This window comes from Lepisma saccharinum, chromosome 12 (genome assembly GCF_977018435.1).
Source record: "Lepisma saccharinum chromosome 12, izLepSacc3.1, whole genome shotgun sequence".
Taxonomy (NCBI): Eukaryota; Metazoa; Arthropoda; class Insecta; order Zygentoma; family Lepismatidae; genus Lepisma; species Lepisma saccharinum.
The window spans coordinates 20,985,690-21,005,551 of record NC_139240.1 but is presented as its reverse complement, the minus strand read 5'-3'; the positions used below and the strand labels follow the sequence as shown (position 1 = coordinate 21,005,551).

Here is a 19,862-nt window from a genome sequence, read left to right as displayed (position 1 = left end):
ACAGGATGATGTCTAGCGCCGAAAATGCCTCAAGTTCAAAAAGGAACTGCTGAATCAAGGTAAGAAAATTCATTACTTGCATGAGACGTGCGTAAATAATGTGCTTATGATCGTCTTCTTGTTTTCTAGTGCACGAGAAACCGAGAGAAAGATAAACAATCTATTTTTATTCCCCGGCTTATCTTTGTTTAGCTTCTGCTAAAACTGGCGTTATATTTGTTGCACAAAGGAGAAAACTCTACATGTCAACAATGTTGGGCAATAATTTCGTGGAAGACAAAGCAATAAAACCAAAAGGCTTGAATTTACTGAAACGAATCTCTCACTCTCTTGTACAACTTTGGCGCTGTCATACTAAGAGAGGAGGGGGAAGGGGGATCTGTTAACCCAGTGTCAGATAAATGGAACTTTTGGCGTAGAAAAGTATGTTCATTCTTGAACAAGAACACATATTTAATCACTTGTAGAAATCTACTTCCATGTGTAGATTATCAGTTAAAATAAGAATACGTTTTTCCATGTTACGCAAAATTAAATGTTGCGAGTGAGCAGCATATGATGGCCGCACCATTCACTAACAGCTGGTGCAGAGTGATACGTTACTCGAAGTGAGACGGTTGTTTACAGAGGGTCGGAAGGTTTGTGATTCTTACTTTAGAAACTTTAAAAAAATATGAAAAAACACAGATGTGTTCCTTTTTTAAAAGAATGACAAATATCAAATGCCTGACGCTATGTAGTAATGAATTAAGTAAGGTATAAGACATTAATCTTAGTCATTGAAAAACCAAAAAGTACTTTATTATTTACACTAACATAACTGTGGTAATATTCTTGCCAAATGTAGAAAGCATGGACAATATTTAACACATAAAAATATACAAAAGCAACATCCTCTGGGCTTCAGGTGTGTGCAGATGTTTTGACATGACCCTCATATAATATAATATACCAACTTCTTAATGTTGCCATTCATTTGTTTGTAACTAACTAACTAACTAACTCTCTAGCCTTCTTAAACCCGAAGGTTCATGGCTGCAGCAACACAGGCCTTTCATCTTTCCCTATCTTGATCAAGATCTATATACTCTTTTCCATCCCTACCGATTTCCCTTAGGTCCATCTCAACGTTGTCCCTCCATCTTCGTCTTGGCCTTCCTATAGGTCTCTTACCATCAGGTTTCCCAACAAGAATCCTGTAAACTCCTCTTTCCTCTCCCATTCGTGCCACATGGCCTGCCCACCTAAGTCTTCTTGATTTAATTATTCTAATAATATCTGGACATTAATACAAATTATGTAGTTCTAAATTATGTAACCTTCTCAACTCACCTGTCTCCTCATCCCTTTTAGGTCCAAAGATTTTCCTAAGGATCTTATTTTCAAATACTCTCAATTTATGTTCCTCTTTCAATGTAAGGGACCAAGTTTCACATCCATATAATACTACAGGCAAAATTACTGTTTTGTATATTTTAACTTTTAGTTTCTTAGATATTAAACGAGAAGACAAAAGTTTATGAAGAGAGAAGTAACATGCATTTCCTGAATTAAGCCTACTTTTTATTTCCTCTTTAATATAATTTTCATTTGTTACTATTACTCCTAAGTATTTGAATTTGGAAACTGTTTCAAACGAGTTGTTATCAATAATTAGATTTTGATTATTACCTAACACTTGGTTTCTGCCTATAAGCATATATTTAGTTTTCTCTTTGTTAACTTCCAAACCTATCTCTTTAGCAGTTTTGAAAAATATTTTAGCATTATTCTTAATTGTATTCACATCATCCCCCAATAAGTCTACATCATCTGCATATGCTAACAACTGAGTCACACCATTTAATTTTAGTCCTTCTTTAGTTTCGTTTACCTTCCTGACAACATATTCTAAGGCAAAATTAAAGAGCAATGGAGATAATGCATCTCCTTGTTTTAACCCATCATGAATTGTAAATTTGTCAGACATATTAATACCCACACGAATTTTACTTTCTGTTTCACTGGTGCATATTTTTATCATACTAACAAGCTTCTTAGGTATTCCAAACTCTACTAATATATTGTATAATTTATCTCTTTTGACCGAATCATATGCTTTTTTGAAATCAATGAATAGCTGATGGACATTTTTCAAGTCTGTCTGATGTGAAAAATTTGATCTGTAGTTGATCTGTTATGTTTAAATCCACATTGATAATCACCTATAATTTCATTAGCATATGGTGTTAGTCTTGTTAAAAGAATGTTAGACAATATTTTGTATGTTGTTGAGAGTAGAGAAATTCCACGGTAATTATTGCAGTTAATTTTATCACCTTTTTTAAACACAGGAACAATTATGGATTCTTTCCACTGTTGAGGGATTTCTTCTTTATTCCATATTAAACAAATTAATTTATGAATTTGACATATTAATGAATTTCCACCATATTTAATTAACTCAGCTGGTATTAAATCAATGCCAGGTGCTTTGTTATTCTTTAGCCTTTTAATAGCATCTTTAACTTCAGTCAACTTAGGTTCTGGAACTAAAGGTTCTGCTGTGTGTACTTCATTTACTTCTGATTTATCTCCTACATGGACATTTAAAAGGTCATTAAAGTAGTTCTTCCAGCTATTTAGAATATTGCTTGGGTCAGCTAGAAAATCACAGTCTTTATCTTTTATCAAGTTTACTTTAGGTTGCCACCCCTTTCTAAACTCATTTACACCTTTATATAAATCTCTGATTTTTTTTTTTTGCTGTTTGTTTCAATTTCGTTAATTTTGCTTTTCAAGTAATCTCTTTTTTTACTTCTAAACGTGCGGTTAACTTCTCGCTTTATTCTATTATAATTGTTTAGATTTGTATCATCAGAGTTATTTAACCACCTAAGTCTAGCCTGATTTCTTATTTCTATTAGATTATGACATTCATTATTAAACCATGGCTTACTTTTTCTCGGTTTATGGTATCCTATACTTTCTTTAGCTGCTGATTCTATTGCATTACGTATGTGCTCCCAATTTTTATTTACTTCTGTTTCATTTATATTTTCATCATCATTTAAATTCTCAAAACATCAAATCTATTTGACAGTTTAATTTGGTAATCTTTCTTAATTCTTTCATCAGTAAACTTTCCTGTATCAAATTTTATAACTTTTAGATTTTGTTGCTTATGATTTATCAGTGAGAGTCTTTCTCTTAATTTAGCAATTACTAAATAATGGTCACTGGCACAGTCTGCACCTCTATGTGTATGAACGTCTATTATACTAGTATGCCTTCTCTTATCAGTGAGAATATGATCTATCTGATTATGAGTTTTACCATCTGGAGAAGACCAGGTATATTTATGGATATCTTTATGTTTAAAAGTGGTACTTTTCACAATTAAATTCTTTGAGGTTGCAAAAGTAATCAATCTTATACCATTATCATTACTTAATTCATGAAGACTTTCTTTTCCAGTCGTGGGTTTAAATGTCTCTTCTTTGCCAATCTGTGCATTACAGTCACCTAACAGAATTTTCATATCATACTGAGAAAATTTATCAAAGACCTGTTTTAACTCTGTATAAAAATCATCTTTAGTATTATCATCTTTATCTTCCGTTGGTGCATGTATGTTTATTAAAATAATTTTACACCACCTACCCTGTAAAACTGCATATGATATCCTATCATTAATAAATTCTACTGTTTTAAGAGCCGAGATAATTCTATTATTTATGAAAAAGCCTGTTCCAAAATTATGATTTTCAGTACCACCATAGAAAAAAGTATAATTTTTAGTTTTACAATTCCCTTCTCCTGGCCACCTAACTTCCTGGACAGCTACTACATCTAATTTATACTTAACTATCTCATTAACTGTACACTGAAATGCCCCAGGCCGGTAAAGGCTCAGAACATTCCAGGTGCCTAATTTAATATCCTTATTCCTAATGTAGATCTTATCCTTAGTCCAGGGACCTCCCAAAGTAGTCCCCACCCGGAGATCCGAACGGGGGACTATTTTACCTCCGGAATATTTTACTTTGGGAACATCCATGGCCTTATATTGCTGTTTCTTGACATTTTTTTTACAGTGCAGAGTTGTCAGCTCTACGCCTAACCCCCAATATGAATGGAGGAACTACTACACAAGACAAACACAAACACATTAGACAGCACAATTACTACACAAGACGAACACAGACACATTAGACAGCACAACTACTACCCAAGACACACACAAACACATCACAACTATAACACAATATAAACACAAACACCACAACTACTACACAATATAAACATAAACAAACTACACACTACAACTACTACACAAGACAAACACAAACAAATTAGACAGCACAACTACTACGCAAGACAAAACAAACATACTAGACAGCACAACTACTACACAAATATGTACATAGAGACATTAAACTGGATAATGTGCTGTTAGATGCTAATGGACAGAACAAAACAGAATAAAACAGAAGCAGAACAAAAATGGAAAAGCTACCTTTTGTAAGTAGTCAAGGCTTGGCATTACGAGGCCATAGTGCAGGATCAAATGGTAACAAAAAGTTGGGGAGGGGGCAGCTCCCCTAATCACTGCTACTGGCACACAGGCATTTTATACATGGTTTGATTTCTGTTAACACATGGAGGCTTCAGATGCCTAGGAATCACTTAAATGTTCTGGAGAATGAATTTTCCCCCTCCATGCATTAGTAGGTGCATTTGTTTGTGTTGAATATGTACTATATGCCATGTGACATGAGGTGCTAAGGTGTGTAAAATCTTTTCACTGTTATGTTAGGCAGGTCAGGTTTACGACTCTTAGCGTTAATAAAACATCCCTAATGTTTTTGTTGTTAGGGGCCAGGTTTAGGGCTCTTAGTATTAAAACAACATCCCTAAATGCTTCCAACACCTGATCATGTAATATCTGACATGTACTGTATATGGTAGCATATCTCTCTTTCTTTATATGTCTTGTCTGTGTGTTTGTTGGAAGACTTACTGGCAATTTCAATGACGTTACTTGTATTTCTAACTACCAATTCCAAATGTTTTGCCTTTTTGTTTGTTTTGTTTTTGAACCTGATGTGTTGTATTTTGTTGCAGGCATTCAGATATACTTCGAAGTTCCTGTACTTAGTGAGTCAGCAGAAAAGGTTCCTTGCAGCCAGCATGTTTAGGTTAATGAATGTTCAGGTATGTTTCACATTTTACATATCAATTGTTATGGGCATCAGGAGAGTGGAAAGGGAAGGGGGGTTAGAACCAGAATGTCGAGTCCCTCTGGGCTCATAATTTTGTAATGAGCATTAAACTCCTAAAAAGTAGAGAACTGGAAGTAAGTATAAATGAACTGTAGGAAGTTCCTCATTTCCTATGTGGAGGAATTGTCCCTGATTTGCGAACTATTTGACTATTTGGAATCTCAACTAATGGAAAATATCTGAGTTTCGTGCATCATTTTCTCACTGCTTCACAACTGATTTGTTTGAATCACCTATTTAGCAGTGCTATCTATTTCCATTTTAACTGTTCAGATGTAAATGATGTATATATTGTATGCCGTGGGCCAAAATTCACAATCGGGTGCTGTTTATAGTGCAAGAATGTATTATTTGCAACCAAAATTGATGTCAAAATTTGTTGTAGATTGGGAGGAATGTGTATCCTCCTCACATGTGTTGCTTGATTATAATTTGTCAGTTTTCTGGATAGATGTCAGTCAATCCCAGAACAGCCTCAAGCTGAACCTTGCCCATGCAAATAAAAAAATGAATTTAATTTGAATTTGAATTTGAAATTTCGATGCTGTAGTTAGGAGTAGGGATGGCCAAACGGATCCGGATCCGAAAAATCCGGATGCGAGAGTTTCGTATCTCAATCCCATTATAATATTACCACACCATAAAAGTTATTATGATCTTCAATTACAAAGAAATTTTTCATTAGTTAGTCCTACAATAATTTTTTCAAGTGTTGTTCCTAAAATACTTTGCTAAGCATCGGCTAACACACTCGTGCACAAAAATAATCTTACTTGTTTAACATAAATTGTCAGAGGTGATTTTGTAAATGCCATTGAAATGAATGAATAAGTGGCCGCGGTGGCTCAGTCGGTAACGCGTGCTCAAGGTCCCGGGTTCGATCCCCGGCCGGTTCAAATCCGGGAACTTTTCTAATGGTGAAAGCGGCCCCGGCGCCTACCCAGCGTCGAATAACATGGGTACCTGGGGGGGAACCCTGGGGGGTAAAGGTGGTCAGGGGCGTGATGCTGATCACATCACCCCCACTCACGACCGGATCAAGAAAGTGTGGGGCGTTACCCCCACACCCCCTATACGCCTTCATGGCGTGGTGCTATGCACAGGGGAACACTTTACTTTTTACTTTTTACATTGAAATGAATATGTATTCATTCGAATGTATTGGAAATGAAAACATACATTCCATTCCAGGATGAAACCTTTAACACATATAACAAGATAGAAATGTTATACAAAAATTATACAATTGTTCTGCTGTTACAGTTTTACAAATTAAAATAAAACATTATAATATATGCAGTGTTATATAATTACAAAGTGTAAGACTAACAAGGGAGGTTATCTAAGTGTCCCCCTCCGATTTCCATGAAACTTGGCAGGTGTATAGTGGGGCCCAATGGAAGAAATATGTGTTTTTTTGTTTCAGCTAAAAAACTGTTTTAGGGGGCAAAAGCCCCTCAAATGTCAAGATGAGGACAAATTGAAGTGAGGATATGACCCCTGTGTCCCCCTCCGATTTCCATGATACCTGGCAGGTGTATAGTGGGGCCCAAATGAAGAAATACGTGTTTTTTTGTTTCGGCTAAAAAACTGTTTTAGGGGGCAACCCCCCTCAAATGTCAAGATGAGGGCAAATTTAAGTGGGCATTTGACCCCTGTGTCCCCCTCCGATTTCCATGATTTATAGAGGGGCTTAAAGGAAGAAATACGTGTTGTTGTTTTTTTTCGGCTAAAAATCTGTTCTAGGGGGCAACCTCCCCTCAAATGTCAAGATGACAAATTGAAGTGGGGATCAGACACCTGTGTTCCCCTCCGATTTCCATAAAACGTGGCAGGTGTATAGTGGGGCCCAAAGGAAGAAATACGTGTTTTTTTGTTTCAGCTAAAAAACAGTTTTACAGGGCAAAACCCACTCAAATGTCAAGACGAGGACAAATTGAAGTAAGGATCTGACCCCTATGTCCCCCTCCAATTTTTATGAAACTTCCCAGGTGTATATTTATTTATTTATTTATTTTTTTTATTTATTTATTTATTCCTTGTTTTGGATGTCGAAGTTAAGGCACAAGCCTTTTCTTCCACTTAACCATCTCTACTTTACATTTTATAAATTGATTTTTATAGCTAACTGTATGTTAAATATATAAAAACTAAAAACATTAAGATACCAAAAAAAAGAAATAAAATAAAAATAATAAAAGAGAAAGATGCAAAAAAACATAAAAAATAAAGACAAAAATACATACACACTAAGTAAAAAAAATACACGTAAAACATAAACACACACGCAACAAACATAGTCAAATTACAGAAAATGTCAGTGGGTGTTGGTCCTACACGAAGGTTGTGCAATATATGTAACACGAAGGTTTAATTTTATTTCCCTGTTTTCAGTACTGGTAAATTGACTCCAGAAGATGATTTGTTAATTTTGATTTGAATTGACCGAGAGAAGAATAGTTTCTTATGTCATTGGGGAGGTCATTCCACGCTCTGGTAGCAGTGACCGTTAAGGAATTTCCATAAAACGTTGTCTTGTGGGAGGGAATGGCCAGCAGAGAGTTGTCTCGAACGGGTGGCAAAGGTGTGTGCTGAACTTACGGGTTGAAATCGAGAAAGTAGGTAGGACGGCTCTCGTGACTTTACTATTTTGTAGAGCGCTGAAAGCGGCGGCGAGTGGAAAGGTCGAACCAGCCTAGGTCCTTGAAAGCCGGGGTCAGGTGGTCAAAATATTTGATATTATAAATGTAGTGCACACATGCATTTTGTATTCGCTGTAGACGTCTTGCTAGTTCACCGTTGAGGTCAATATATGTCAAGTCACAGTAGTCTATTTGAGACAGAACTAACGACTCCACGAGTGTTTTTTTTTACTTCTTGCGGTAAAATATTTTTAAGGTGGTACAGTGAGTGTAATGCTGCGTAGGATTTTTTGCATATGGCCTTCACATGGTCACTCCAAGTGAGGTTTTCATCCACAACGACTCCCAGGTCTTTGACCGAAAGCGACAACGAAATGGGGTTTCCTTCGACAAGAATGTCAGGGATGGAGGACTTCTCTGTTGTGGAAATGAGCTGACGTGAGCCAATTAAAATACATTTCGTTTTCTCAGCATTTACTCGCAGACCGTTTGCCTGAGACCACTTGCAGACGTTCATAATATCAGCGTTTAAGGCTTTGATGGCCATATTGATGCTTGGTTTAGGGAACGACAAATAACATTGGACGTCATCAGCGTACAGATGGTAATTTGTCGATTGAAAGTTTCCAGAAATGTCATTTACGTACATGGAGAACAGCAGCGGAGACAGAACGTTACCATGGGGTACACCGCAATTCGTCGGCAGCCACGACGACTTATTGTCAGAAACAAATGTGCATTGCTGTCTGGCTGCTAAATATGAGTGAGCCCAGTCAACAGCAGGTTGGGAAAAGTTGAAATAAGATGACAATTTTGCCAGTAGGATATCGTGGTCTACGGTTTGGAAGGCTTTGCTGTAATCGAGGAGAACTAGCATTGTCAAATATCTCTTATCCATCGCCGACCTTACATCATCCACCACATTAATGAGCGCTGTGCTGGTTCTGTGATGTGGGCGGAAACCGGACTGGAAGGGGTTTAACAATTTTGTCGATTGCACATAGTTAAAAATTTGCTCGTGAACGATGTTTTCAAATACTTTTGACAAAGTTGGGAGAATACTGATTGGTCGAAAATCTTCAGCGCTTACCATTTTGGTGATTTTAGCCAGGGGGCGTATGTGAGCGAGTTTCCAAATGCTTGGGAATGTGCCAGTATACAGGGATGTGTTGAAAATATCTGCAATTGCGGGTGAGATATGGGTAGTGATATACTTTAACATGTTAATAGAAATTTCGTCTGCTCCGGTTGCATTAGATTTGATTTTATTAATTGTAGTTTGGACCTTTTCATGCGTTATAAAAGAGAAATCGAAACTATTGTTGTTGTTGCTTTTATGAACACTTATGGAGTCGATTGCACGTTTCTTAATTTCAGGATTTATACCTGATACGTTTTGGAAGTGGCCATTTAGTTCTTCTGTGGAGATGCCAACAATTTCATTACTATCATATTTTTTCCCAACGCCGAACATTTTAAGTTTATTCCACAGCGATTTCGGCTGCGATCTGTAGTTTAATAGTTGTCCCGCAAAGCAAAACTTTCTCTTTCGTATTTCCTGCATGCACCGATTCCGAAGAATGCAGTATTCTTCAAAATAATCATGTACTGATTGCAGGTTTACTTTGAGTGCGGACTTATACCGGCTGTAAGCAGCATCCCTACAGGACATCAGCTGCAGGATCTCGGGGGTGATCCAAGGGCTGGGAGGTCACGAAACTCTTTTTCTTTTCACGGGCGCGTGCTTGTTGTAAATATGAAGGATGAGGGAGTTTAAGAGATTCACTTTCTCGTCAACTGTTTGAAAAGAGGACATGAGGTGCCATGGCATGTTTCCTGCTTCAATATTCAGAGCTCGAATATCAAGCTGTTTAAAATCTCTGAAGGAGATTACTTTTGGTTTATATTTATATGTTTTCAGAGAATAGGACAGAAAAATAAGATCGTGCTTCGATATGCATTGGACTGGAACTTGTCCGAAATTTAGAATGTTTAGTGGGTTGGTTGTTAATATATGGTCAATAAGCGTTTCGCTTTGATGAGAACGATGTGTGGCTTTTAACGAACAGGCTGATAGGTTCAGAGACGATATGGTGTCTTTGTAATTCCGTACTTGTCTGTGTGTGTGTTTTTTTTTGTTTCGGCTAAAAAACTGTTTTAGGGGGCAAAACCCCCCTCACCCAGGATAATACAATGTTCGTATATCGGTAAAAAATTAGATATTTCTTTTTCGAAATTTTCAAAATCAGTTTTCGGGGATCGATACACTCCACTGAGGAGGATTTTTTGGTTGTTTACATTTAGCTCAAGGATCAAATATTCCGAACTACTCGAGTATTCTCCTTGCGAACGAGAGAGGATTTTAACGGGAATATTTTCTTTTACATATATTGCACAACCTCCACCTCTTTTATTTATCCTGTCGCAACGATAAAGCCTGTATCCCTGCATGCTGACCAGGTGATCTGGGATCGATGAAACAAGCCAGCTCTCCGACACTAGAATTGCATCACAAGAAAGAGGGGCAAAAATAGTTAGGAATTCGTCGTAGTGGGACAAAAGACTCTGACAGTTGACGTGCGCTGCATGGAATGCCCTTGGGTGTTTGGCTAGCTCCTCCTTCAGTACCGTTACAGCAGGGTGGGAATGGGGAAGAGAAAGTGAGGGAGGGTCGGCAGAGGGTTGAGCGCTGGACTCGACTTCCATTTGGCATAGCTTCATAAAATAGCCCGTGGTTGGGCTTAGTGTTGCCACCTCTTTAAAATAGTTACAAAAACAACTAGGCTGGTCCGAGAGTGAAAATAAGATATATTATTGGACTTACTAGTACTGAAACCAGGATTCTCTTGCTGCATGTATTGAAGAGGATGACCAAAATAAACTGGAGAACACCCGCATGTTACTTTTAACACTTGCACAGATTTGACATGAACGCACACACACTCGAAATTGAAATATGATTAAAATACACATACACTTAAGTATTTAATTTTTTTATACCACTACCATTGAATAGCCTTGATAATTCTATGTTTAGTAAACTATAAATATAAAAAATTAAATGACGCATATTAGGAATTATTATTATAATATTATATATATAATTATTATAATAAATAACATGTATAAATGTGAGTTAAGAAAAAAATAATTTTCATGAGTACTTTGAAAAAGCTGGGTCAGGGATTAAAATGAATGGACTGTCCCAACTAAATTGGGGCATCTGGTAGCCTTGCATCAATGGCTGTACAAACTAAAAACCAATATTGCAGACTTCTCGAACAACAAACATTAACTTATGCAAGGACAGAATCAAATTTTTTAAAATCTTGAAAAATCATCGATGTTATTTTTGTGGCATTTTATATTTAAATATTTCTAGCTCGAGAAGATACAGGTCAGCATAAAGTAATGTCACTTGTAATCAAGGGGTTCCAGGTTCAATCCTGAATGAAAGCACGGGGGTTCAAGTCTCATTTTAAGCTGTAGGTCCAACACCAATTGACATGTATGAGCATACAGTGGGCTTAAACAAACAAAATTTTACTGCCAGAAAGCCAGATTTTAAAAACATGCCATTTGTGGCGAATCTATTTCAGTTTCTGTCTCAGTTTTGGGGCCAGAATGTACTAGGGCAGTGTCTCTACTGGCAGGCTGTGGCCCCGTACCGAGCCCTGGCATGAATATACTAAGCCATGAGAGTTCATTAAATCAAATGGTTGCCAAGTATTTTAAGCGAAATTTTAAATTTGTCAACAAGCCTAGACATATATCATATTCCATTATTTATTACTACTTAATTACAAGGGTGGATATTAATGTAAAAAGTTTAAGAAAATAGAAATTAGAAATTTTTGAGCAGGGCATTGACTTTTATAAAATGAATTTACCATGCTGTGGTCTCAAACGGTTGAGAACCACAACACTAGGTGGCAATTAGAGGGGCGAGGGGGACAGTGTCCCCCATTTTTAACCACTTTTGCCCCCGCACTATGCTAAACATTATCTACAGGGAAATAAACTGTCTTTGCCCCCCCCCATCCCCTGCAGTTTTGGCACCTTGTTCCTCCAGTTTGGGAACCCGATTGCCGCCACTGCTAGGTGGCCAAAATACACCAGATCGTGTTCCATTACCAAGTTTAGTGGCCATTAACTCAAATTATATGTGATACACTTGAAAGCCAGAATACAAATTTTTTACGCCAAATACAATGTAAAGGAGTTTGATATTATAGTTCAAGAAGAAACTGTATCATCAAGGATACATTTGATTAAGTGTATTAAAAGATGTAGGAAGATTTCATCTTTTTCTCTTGCTTTATGTGCAAATCGAAGTATTGAAAAGTCCCATGGTGTAGTGGTAATGTCGTGGCCTTGTAATCAAGGAATCCCAGGTTTGATACCGGGTGGAGGCACATTGTGCACTGGTTTGGATCCCACTTTAAACTGTAGGTTCAGTCGCGATGACCCTATCTGTGCATAAAGTGGACTTACAAAAATGTCAAACATTGAAAAATATACTTTTAGATTCTATTTACAATATATACGAGGTTTGGCTAGAAAAAAACCGGACTGATGCTATGAAATCTTTTATTCAGCATTTTGTACAACAGGAACTTTATCTCCTTCAAAGTACTCCCCTGCACGATCTGTACACCGCTCCATACGAATTTTCCATTGCTGGAAGCAGTGTTGTCAGTCATTTTCGGAGATCATGTTCATTACATCCGTCGCTTTTCTTTGCACAGCTTCTACTGTCTCAAATCTGGTTCCTTTTAGGGCAGACTTCACTCTGGGGAATAAAAAGAAGTCACAGGGAGCAAGGTCCAGCGAATACGGCGGATGTTCTAACACTGGGATGCCATATTTAGCCAAAAATGTCTTCATTGACAGGGCCGTATGGACAGGAGCATTGTCTTGGTGCCGAATCCATGACTTCCGTTGCCACAAATCAGGTCGTCGTCTTCTTACTCGCTCACGAAAGGTTTTCAGCACATTAATGTAATGATGTTGGTTTACAGTTTGACCCTCGGGTACCCAATGAACGTACACAATGCCTCGAATGTCGAAAAAGACAATCATCATGGCTTTGAATTTGGACTTGCTCATGCGAGCTTTCTTATGACGTGGCGAACTCGGGGTCTTCCAATGCATTGATTGGCGCTTTGTGGCAGGGTCGTACGTGAAAAACCACGATTCATCACAGGTTATCACTCTCTCTAAGAATGTAGGGTCTGTTTCAATGTTCTTCAAAGTGTCCGTACAAATGTTCACTCGAGCTTCCTTCTGTACCAATGTCAGGTTCCTTGGCACGAGTTTTGAACACACTTTACTCATGTTCAAATTCTCATGTAAAATTTGTCGAACACTTTCTTTGTCTATTCCTGTGATTTCAGCAACTGCTCTAATGGTCAATCGACGATCTTTTCGAATCACATCACTCACTTTTTGAATGTTTGTTTCCATTTTTGACGTGCATGGTCATCCTGAACGTGGGTTGTCTTGGATCATTTCCTGTCCTTCTTTAAACCGTTTAAACCACTTAAACACTTGTGTGCGTGATAAACACTCATCCCCATACACAGTTTTTAACATGTCGTACGCTTCTGTTGCGGATTTCCCCAGTTTGTAAAGGAACTTCATATTGACACGCTGTTCCATTTTAATACTCAGCATTTTTCCGACGAAGCACAGATGCACGTTCCGCTTTGTCCAAGTGCCACAGCGAAACTGAGAGGCCTGCACCCAGGGCAATTAGTCATTCTGTAGGCAGGGTATGGTAGTATAAAATCATGCATTGCTCAACCTTCACGCATTCGTTGTTTGCCAATAGCAACATCAATCCGGTTTTTTTCTAGCCAAACCTTGTATATATATATATAAAGAACTACTCAAGTTATGTGAGTGTGTGTATATACTATGTAGATGTATTTAAAAACCTACTGAGATTTGAAGATAACTTTTGGGAAAAACTATCCATTCAAAAAAGCAGTTATTTTTTCAAACTACTTTGTCTAGCTATGAATTCCATGTTGAAAGTTGTACTTTAAATTTAAATATGGTCATCTTTTTACAGTAGAGAGATAAATGAAAGTTGTGAAATAAGATAAATGAAGCCAAGTAATGTATTTTCATTGATTTGGAACACTTTGGGGAAGAAATTTAAAAAAAAACACCGGAAAAAACTCATTTTTTTCCCAAAAAAGCCATTTTTCTTTCAACCACTTCCAACTCTAGTTAGGAGTCAATTTTCTGATATTGGTCCATGAGTGTGAGAGCTGAATTGACATTAATGTTACAGGCAATGCTCGAAAAATCTTTTTCAGAGCTAGGCGCCATCTCTAAAAATCAGGTGCGAGGTAACCGCCTACTACATGCTATAAGAAGCTGAGCATCACCGTATTCAAAACATCGCTAAATCATGTGATAAAGTGGGAAATGGGGGGTTGGGGGACAAAGAGTAAGAAATAGTTACTGATTCTACAAGGTAACCAAAAAAGTTCTTGCCGTTCTAGAGCAGTGATAAACAAAGAGCAATACAGTGGTATTTAGGTTTCAAAGTAATCTCCATCAGCATCCAACACCTTTTGCCAACGTTCCTGCAGCTGCACAAGACCGTGTTGATAAAACTCGGTGGGCTTGGATGCAAAGAAGGCCATGAGTGTGTTCCACAGGTCTTCCTCATTTGCGAAGGATCTCCCACAGAGGTGGTTGTCGAGGGAATGAAACAGGTGGTAATCTGTTGGTGCAAGGTCCGGTGAATATGGTAGATGGCACAGTGTCTCCCAGCCAAGTTGCTGAAGGGTCTCCCGGGTCCTCTTTGCCACATGTGGCTTGGCATTGTCGTCCAGGAACAGCACACCCTTGCGATTCAGCAATGCCGGCTCCTTCTGCCGCACGGTGCACCCTTTGGAACTGCTTAGAGTAGAGGTCAGCAGTGATGGTCTGACCAGGTGGAAGGAGCTCGTAATGCACCACTTGCTGACAATTCCACCATACAGAGAGCATAACCTTTCGTGAGTGCAGAGGTGGTCTTGAGATGTGAGGAACAGGGTCACGTGGCGACAACCAATGTCTGGTACGCTTGGGAGTGTCATAGAGGACCCACTTTTTGTCACCAGTGAGCAAGCGATAAAATATGGGTGTGTTCACGTGCCGAGTGAGCAAGGACAAACAGGCTGTCACTCGTTGTTTCTTGTTGGCTGCCGACAATGTGTGGGGTACCCACTTGTATGACTTCCCTATCTCATGTAGGTGCAATCTGACTGTTTCAGCTGAAACATTGAACCTTTCTGCAAGTTCATCACACGTTAGACCACTGTTCTCTTCGATGGCTGCTTTCAGGACCTCGGCATCCAACACATGTGGTCGTCCATTGTGAGGTTCATCCGAAAGGCTCACATCTCTCGAACAGAATTTCTGGAACCAATGCCTGGCAGTGCATTCGTTCACGGCATTCTCCCCAAATGCCTGGCAAATGAGGCAACTTGATGCGGCAGCTGACAGGCCCACTTTAAAGTCATACAACAAACACACACGAACAAGCTGCTTCAATACCTCCATTTCTCTTCGACACTGGATGAGCTATGACTGCTGTGTGTGTGCAATGTGCCTGTATTACTGACAGTCAACTAACTGTTGACTAACTTCCTATTGCTTGGCAGGTACGTGCGTCATTTTGTTTCCTCTCTGTGAGCGCATGATTAATGGGACATCAAAAACGGCAAGAACTTTTTTGGTTTTCTTGTATAGAATATTCAGAACGTTGATAAAAAAATCATTTTCTAACTTACGCTGTACTGGACTTTCAACTTAGAATCTTCAAAATTTTGTACATGGAAACTTAAAAAATGGCAATATTGCAGCCAAAGATCATAGTCACCAGGCTGAAATTTTTAGTTGCCATAGCACCCTGGCGACCAGGATTTTTCGAGCCCTCGTTACAGGTATTCTGGTCCTATTTAACTTTTTAGTGTATCTGGTTCAGTTCAATACAATTTCTGCATTGATTACTTTTTTTTTCAGTAATAATAATATCAATATCCAATTGTGACTTTTTGACCCACCCTATAGAATCTAATGGATGCCCGTGCACGTAATCACAAGTATATTGACAACTCAAGGTTTAGAGATTTTTATCTTCAAACGTTCCTTTTGAATATTTACCCTGCTCAAAACTCCCTTCTATTTTCAGGTTACCTTACGGCTTGTGTGGGCCCTGAAGAACATACCACTGCTTCAAGTGCGAGTGAAGGAAGGAAAGGCAATGTTTGGAACGATAGACACGTGGCTAGTGTACAGACTCACAGGAGGGAAAGTTCATGCGACGGACTATTCAAATGCTAGTGCAACCGGAATCTTTGATCCGTTTGTGTTATCGTGGGGACAGTGGGCCTTGAACATGTTTGGCATTCCATCATCAATGCTTCCGAAAGCATTGGACACTTGTGGTGATTTCGGAACGTGCCGCCCAGAAGTCTTTGGTAGTCCCATTCCAATAGTTTGTGTTGTGAGTAGTCGGAAGCGTGATGGGTTCTCTTATGTGTTGTGTGCTTTTCTTATGGTATTTTCTTATCATAATATGTGACATTTATTTTAATTATTGATATTACTTTCCTGGACTGTGGCCATGCAGTCTAAGGCATCATGCTTTGGGCTCCGGCTACGGGATGCATGTAGGTTCGAATCTCCTGAGAGAAGCATAACAACTTTTCTCTGAGATTTCGGTCTGTGTACGGGCCTGTTGGCACTCACCACCGTTAGGAAATTAGGTGTGGGGGCAGGGGGGGGGGGGATGAATGAATAGCATATCCTGGATGTGGAAACCTTCAACAACGACTGGGGGGTTGGTTTGTCATGCTGACCTCACGTCACTCCATAACTGGTTGGATGATTTTCCAGGTGGGAGTGAGTCGGTAGGTAGGCCCTGGCCCCTCACTGGCTGTTGCATCATGGGTTATTATTCATATTACTTCTTTAGTCTCACATGGCCCATTCCTTGTGAAATCACCCAATTTTATGGGAAGTGGTTGCTTGACTATATTGTTGTAGTATTATAAATATTTTCAGTGCTTTAAGATACAAATTGACGTGCCAAACTTTTGTAAGATCTTAGGTTTTGTTTCAAGCATCCCAGGCTCAAATGTTCACACCGACAGGTTTGTCTTCACTGATGAGCAATAAATAGACTGATCATAGAAACAAAGGAGCATAGAAATTAATTAAGTCAGAACTAATAGTGGTAATTCATTATAACTATAGTTGCAAAGAGGTTTTGAAATTTGCACAAGATAAAAAAATACATGGTTCTGCATCATCAGTGGACAAATACATATAAGTTAAGACAGTGGTTCCCAAGGTGCCTTGGCTGACTTACAGGGGCGACTCGAAATGTTCCAATATTTTCACTGAAATGACACTTACTTGTTAGTCTGCACATGGTTTTTAGGCTCACCTGTCCCACTAATGACAATTGTCATCAATCAATAATATGATTGTTCCAAATATATGCTTATTTAGTACTTTTTAAATGTAAAATGTTCCTAATTTGAAATATCTGTTTATTTCTTTAACTTAAGACTTACTTACTTACTTACTTCTTCTTCCCCTTCATGCTGTTAGGCGTCGGGGTCCTTTAGCCATCTGCTAAAACTCTTCCTATCTTGTGCCATTCCCTTAACTTCCATTAGTGCCTTTCCTCTTTTAGTAACCATCTCTGACAGGTATTGCTCCCATTCTATGCGAGGTCTTCCTCTTCCTCTCCTTCCTTCTGGTCTCGCCTCCATTACTTGTTTTGGTTTTCTTTCTTCTCCCATTCTCATGACATGGCCATACCAGCCCAGTGTTCTTCTCTCTATTATCTCTTCAATTGATTCTACTTGTAGCTGTTCCCTGATCTTAGTGTTCCTGATTCTATCTCGTCTGGTTTTTCCTACGATTCTTCTGAGGTATTTCATCTCTGTTGCTGTTAATCTACTTTTATGCTTATTTTGGAGCGTTAAGCTTCTATGCCATAGAGCATTGTTGGTATAATTATGGTTTTGTAAATCATTAATTTAGTATTTTCTTGTACCTCCTTTTCCCCTACTATTGTATTACTTATTTGGTAACATATTTTATTTGTTTGTTGAACCCTGCTATTTATTTCTTCTACTTTTCAATCGGCTGTTATTATTGTTCCCAAATATTCATATCTATTCACTTGTTCTAGCTGTTCTCCTTGCCATTTTATTTCCAATCTCTCTTCATTTCCATGCTTTGATATATGCATTACTTTACTCTTCTTTGGGTTCACTATCATTTTCTATCTTGTTTTGAGCTGGCCCATTCTATTACTGTATTTTGTAGTTCCTGTTTTGTTGATGTTATTAATGCTATGTCATCAGCATACAGAAGTGATTGTACATAAACTGGTTTCAGTTTCCTATTTCCAACCTTACATTTTCGTGTTCTTCTTCTACTTTGTTTATGTATTAGATCCATTGGTATTATAAATAGAAAGGGGCTGAGGCTATCTCCTTGTTTAACTCCTTTGTTCATGTTAAATTCTTTTGATTCCTCCCTTCTATTCTCACTATTCCTTTAACTGTCTTGTAGACACTTTGTATTCTTCTTACTAATTTTTCTGAGGCTCCTATTTTCTGTAACGCTGACCATAGTTGCTGTCGTGGTACTGTATCAAAGGCTGCCTTTAAATCCAGAAAGGCTACAAACAGTTCTTTTTCTCTGCTAAGAAATTTATCTATGGCTTGTAGCGTCAATATGTGATCTTGCGTTTGTCTTCCTCTTCTGAAAGCTGCTTTTCCTTCTTCTAACTCCTCCTCTACTTCATCTCTTAGTTTTCTTTCCAAGATTCTTGTGTACATTTTTAGAGCTACTGAAGATAGACAGATTGCTCTATAGTTTTCACATTTTACAGTGCTACCCTTTTTGTGCATTGGTATAATCATATTTCTCTCCCAATCTTTGGGTATTTTTATTCTCTTTCATGCTTCATTACAAATCTTACACAACCATTGTACAACTTTCTTTCCTCCCATCTTTATTAGTTCTGGGTATACTCCGTCTGCTCCTGCTGCTTTTCCTAATTTCACTCTCTATTGCATCCTCCACTTCTTGCATTTTTATTTCATCTCTTACATCCTCTTCTACATTTGCACTCTCTATTGCATCTTCTTCATTCATCTTCCCATTTTCGTCTCTAAATGTGTTTTCGTAATACTTACTCCATGTCTTCAATATATCTTCAGTTTCTGTTTGGATCTTTCCTGATTCATCTTCTACGTATGTTTCTTAATATCTTCCCATATTTTCCTTTCATTGCTTTTACTGTCTGCCAGAACTTTAGACTATTCCCTTGATAGTTTTTCTCTATTTCTAACCCAAACTCTTCCCATGATTCTTTCTTTGCTTGTCAGACTGCTTCTTTTGCTTCATTTCTCCTCTGAACATACTCATTCCATTTCTCCTCTGTTTTATTTTCCATGTGCCTCTTCCATGCTTGTTTCTTCCTTTTAACGATTTCTTTAACCAAGTTATTCCACCATCTTGATCTTTTCTTTTGATCTCCTACAGTTGTTAAGCCACAAACTTCTGTAGCTGTTTTAATCAATACTCTTTTTAGAATATTCCATCTTTCTTCTAATTCTTCTTTATCTTGGTTCTGGATACTTAGCTCTCTCTCTCTTTTGTTCAACTCTTCCTTCACTTGCCTTTTAAATTCCTTTTGCTTGCATTCTGTCCTTAGTTCTCCTATTTTAATTTTTGTGTACTTCACTTTTTGTATTTGTTTAGGTTCCTGAAATCTTGTTTTCATTATTAGTAATTTATGCTCGGTGCTTAGTTCTGCACTTCTGTACACTCTAATATCTTGTATTTTCTGTGTAAGTGAAATAATCTATTGCACTTCTTGCTCTTCTCCTTTCTGCTACAAATGTTATTTTATGTATTGTTTTAT

The 19,862-nt window shown here is 38.0% G+C and overlaps 1 protein-coding gene across 5 annotated transcripts in view; it reads left to right on the top strand.

Moving 5' to 3' along the window:
• The window catches only part of LOC145996596 (glycerol kinase 5-like), an 81,474-nt gene that overhangs the window by 17,451 nt on the left and 44,161 nt on the right, over nt 1-19,862 (top strand). For all 5 annotated transcript variants that reach the window (XM_083133153.1, XM_083133155.1, XM_083133157.1 and 2 more), the window contains 2 exons: nt 5,107-5,196; nt 16,101-16,415. In XM_083133153.1, the coding sequence (XP_082989279.1) occupies nt 5,107-5,196; nt 16,101-16,415 (405 nt within the window). The remainder of the gene's footprint in view (nt 1-5,106; nt 5,197-16,100; nt 16,416-19,862) is intronic.